At 39.8% G+C, this 4,598-nt stretch overlaps 1 protein-coding gene across 1 annotated transcript; it reads left to right on the forward strand.

Annotated features, from left to right (window-relative positions):
* Positions 1 to 1,549: 1,549 nt before the first annotated feature.
* Positions 1,550 to 3,057, forward strand: MUC7 (mucin 7, secreted; the record flags this gene model as incomplete). The annotated part of the gene is made up of 1 exon (XM_007998791.3): positions 1,550 to 3,057. A coding segment is annotated over one exon (1,383 nt), but the record flags the coding sequence as incomplete, so codon positions are not given.
* Positions 3,058 to 4,598: the final 1,541 nt, after the last annotated feature.

Below are 4,598 nucleotides of genomic sequence, written 5' to 3' on the forward strand. Positions count from 1 at the left end.
TTGAAATAGTTATGTGGTTCCTTCCCTTAATCACATGAGCCTCACGAGGTCACAAGGGTCCCTGTTTCATTCATCTCTGAAAACCGAATACCTAGAAGCTACTTTTGAGGCTGGATATATTAGTCTGAGGAAGTTATCTTATCTTACACAACTCGGCTAGTCTCTCAGAGGTTATCACATCATCTGCACTAAACTTTGTGTCCAAAGAAAGCTTTATAACTTGGGACTGGAATGATGTACCCATTTGGTGATCTAAAAAGGGCTTCTGTGAAAATCATTAGGAAGAAAATATAACCTATCCTGGTTTGGGATGGTCTCATTTACCCTATTAGTATTTCTTTTCTCCAATTTAATATAACCGATCACTAAAAAATGTAGTATGAGATTGAATACAGGGAAGAGGGATATAAAAGGCATGAAGTATGTTTACAGATAATAAACTGAAACAGTGATGGTACTCTAACTCAAATAATGTCAGCAACGCCTAAAGGAAATAAAGATATTCATCTTGCAAAATGATGACCTACATGGCACAGAAGTTATTTTCCAAATTTTGAAGGACTCCTGGATTTTCGGTAAACCTGCCAAAACATAAAATTAGGACCAAAGAATGGAAATCTTCATGAAGAAAATTCTACTCAGTTAACAATAAAAATCCCAGAAAACAAACCTACATTCAGTATCAAGAACTCTCTATCAGGTTGCCTTAGGAATTACTGTAGTGAGTTCTTAATCAGAAAAGGTTAGATGCATAGACTGGAAAGCCTTTCAGCAGGTGTATTGATAAAAGATCAAGTATCAGATGTACAGCTGGACTAGATCAGTGTTCTTTTCAGACGTAAACACCTTTCAGAAATCATGAAAATCATTGGTGCTGTATCCAGACAAAATGCATAAACATGCAAATTTTCTCTAAAAATCAGATGATTCATGAACCCCCTGAATCATGAATTCTATAATTCTAATTTTTTAAACAATGAAGTTAAAAGGTAATGACCAAAGTTGTTTCTCCAATTTATAAAGGCTAAAAACTGTTTCCTGAAATATGGAGAACATGAAGCTGGGGTGGGATATTTTGTTTGTTGGGGCTTTGTTGTTGTTTGACTGTTTCGTGTTTTGATGATGGTAGATATAAGGGGTGTAATCCAGAAAGGGCTCTTGGATCTCAGTTGAATGTCTTTGACTAAAGTTTTGTGAACATGCTGAGTAAGCAGGAAGCCTTTGTGCTGGGACCTCAGGCAGTAACTTGATCATTTTCCACCAGAGGAAGAAGAGAGAAAATGGAAGCACAAAAGTTCATATCCAGCTAAGCATTCAGGCTAGAGCCCACAGGAATATATTCATCCCAGCTATCTAGAGAGTAGACATTTGACAAAAATAGCAGCAATTCTTTCTTGAAACTTAGTGAAAATCAGGTGAAATTAGGAAGATAATCACTTGACTCAATAATGTACTCTGGTTTCTAATCCCAGCACTCCACAAATACTGCTCATCTCATGGTCAGCAGTGATCACCTGATTGATAAATAAATGGATACTTTTTTCATTTCTTACATTTTCTTTCTTTTCTGCAGTTCAGTGAAGGTCGAGAAAGGGCTCACGAACTACGTCACAGAAGGCATCATCACCATTTACCCAAACCTCACTTTGAATTACCACATCATCCTGGACTACCAACTCACCAGAAGCCATTCATTATAAAGCCCCATAAATGTCCATACAAACGCTGTAGGCCTAGGCCTCCACCTTCAGTTCATAACCCCCACAAATTCCCAAATCCTCCCCAGCCATCTAAACATCCAGATACTAGCAGTGTGGTCAACCCTACCTTAGTGACTACAACCCAAATTCCATCTGTGACTTCCCCATCTGCTTCCACCAAAATTACTACCCTTCCAAATGTGACTTCTCTTCCTCAGAAAGCCACCACCACATCTTCAAGAGAAAATGTTAACACAGGCTCTTCTGTAGCTACATTAACATCACCGAATTCCCCAGCTCCACAAGACACCACAGCTCCCCCACCCACACCTTCTGCAACTACAGCACTTCTACCACCTTCCTCAGCTCCACTGGAAACCACAACTCCCCCACCCACACCTTCTGCAACTACAGCAGTTCTACCACCTTCCTCAGCTCCACTGGAGACCACAACTCCCCCACCCACACCTTCTGCAACTACAGCAGTTCTACCACCTTCCTCAGCTCCACCGGAGACCACAGCTCCCCTACCCACACCTTCTGCAACTACAGCACTTCTACCACCTTCCTCAGCTCCACTGGAGACCACAGCTGTCCTACCCACACCTTCTGCAACTACAGCAGTTCTACCACCTTCCTCAGCTCCACCGGAGACCACAGCTGCCCCACCCACACCTTCTGCAACTACAGCAGCTCCACCACCTTCCTCAGCTCCACTGGAGACCACAACTCCCCCACCCACACCTTCTGCAACTACAGCAGTTCTACCACCTTCCTCAGCTCCACTGGAGACCACAGCTGCCCTAACCACACCTCCTGCAACTACAGCAGTTCTACCACCTTCCTCAGCTCCACTGGAGACCACAGCTGCCCCAATCACCACACCTTCTGCAACTACACCAGCTCCACCACCTTCCTCAGCTCTACCAAAGACCACAGCTGCCCTACCCACACCTTCTGCAACTACACCAGCTCCACCACCTTCCTCAGCTCCACTGGAGACCACAGGTGCCCCAATCACCACACCTAATTCTTCCCCAGCTACTCTTGCACCTGACACTTCTGAAACTCCAGCTGCACCCACACACCAAACCACTATTTCAGTCACTACTCAAACTACTACTACTACTAAACAACCAACTTCAGCTCCCACCCAAAATAAAATTTCTCGATTTCTTTTATATATAAAGAATCTACTAAACAGAGTTATTGAAGACATGGTGGAGCAATAGTATATGTTGTAAAGTGTTCTGTCATTTATAAGATGTGATTTATGAGTGCAGAACTACCATCTTTACTTTTAGCACCAATCCCAACATGAAATTATATTATTCAGATTTAAAGCACTATGACTAATCTTTCAATCTAATTATTCACCACCACAAGACCTATTAACAAGACAAAATGCCTCTATCCCACAAGCCAGGTGCAGGTCTGAGGTTCAAAAATCACTTTTTGGAACCTACAGAGATAGCCCGCTGAGGGCAGAGAAAGTCTTTAGATAAAGAGAGAATATTATATGGGCCATCAACCATTTACTTTTCCCTAAATGTTGGAAACTACAAAATCACTACCTTGTACCCCCATCAAAATCCCACCCATCTAATCCTATAAACATAAGGGGGTAAAATTGGATCTCTCCAGATGAACAAAAGCATCTAATATCTGTAGATGGAAACTTTAATCTAAATATATCGATAGACCTGTCGTCGTATTGTTGATTAATGACAAAACCCTTTAGATAATTATCTTTAATTTTAAATAAAATTTTATTTCACAAAGTGTGAGCCAAGAAAGGGGAAATTTGATTTGAAGTGAGGATTAGAAGTGAATGACAATAAAGTCTGGCAGCCAAGCATGAACCAAGACTGGCACTGTTTTTCTTTTTTTTTTTTTTTTTTTTTTTTAATTATTATACTTTGAGTTCTAGGGTACATGTGCATAACGTGCAGGTTTGTTACATATGTATACATGTGCCATGTTGGTGTGCTGCACCCATCAACTCGTCAGCACCCATCAACTCGTCATTTACATCAGGTATTTAGTATATGTAATTGTTTAAACTGCAAAGTTGACATGTACTGCATTGTGTCTAAGTTAATTTCGATCCAATGTACTTGATTCTAGCCTCTGTGAACAACAAGAATACATTTTTGTATGTTCACATGGTGCTCATAATATTTCACTATCAATTAATTCACATAAATTCCATGTGAAATGCATTCAACAATGGAATATTTTCTAAAACATTTAGTATACATTTGAATGTATTTTAAACCACGCCAAACTATTACTTTAACGTCAAGTTTGCAGAATTGTCTCTGAAAATAAAAACCCTGACTTTAGTTGTAAAAGAATAAAAATTAGCTACTTGGCATATGGAGATGTTCATTTGGGATATGGAGGCATTTTTATCTTCTGTCACTGCTACTTAAAACTCTGATGATTATGTTAGATTTTTTTGCTAACTAATAAAGATTTCAAATGGCAATTTATATTCATTGTGTGTATCTGGAAGTTTCTTGCCTTTCTTAGACTCTGAGACTGGTGAAAAGAGACGTAAATGAAGATTTACATTTTTGTTAACTCTGCCACTAATCAGCCAAGTGACTTGGGGAGGACACTCTATCTCTAAACATTAATTTTCTTTTTCAAACAAAGTGATTAATTTACTTAAATTAACTTACTCTTACTTCTTAATATGTGTTTCCAATCCAAATTATGTGTTTGCCCTATGCTTCTTGGTCTGACAATTAAAGACCCCATCTCCCTCACTTTACTCTGTCCATCTAGGTTCATTTTGGTAGCTCTGTATAGACCAGCCCATGACTGATCACTGCAGGAGTATTGGAATCTGGCCATTTCTGTCCAAAATAGAACTCCTGCAACAGGCAGTCT

The sequence above is a fragment of the Chlorocebus sabaeus genome, chromosome 7 (assembly GCF_047675955.1).
Source record: "Chlorocebus sabaeus isolate Y175 chromosome 7, mChlSab1.0.hap1, whole genome shotgun sequence".
Lineage (NCBI taxonomy): Eukaryota > Metazoa > Chordata > Mammalia > Primates > Cercopithecidae > Chlorocebus > Chlorocebus sabaeus.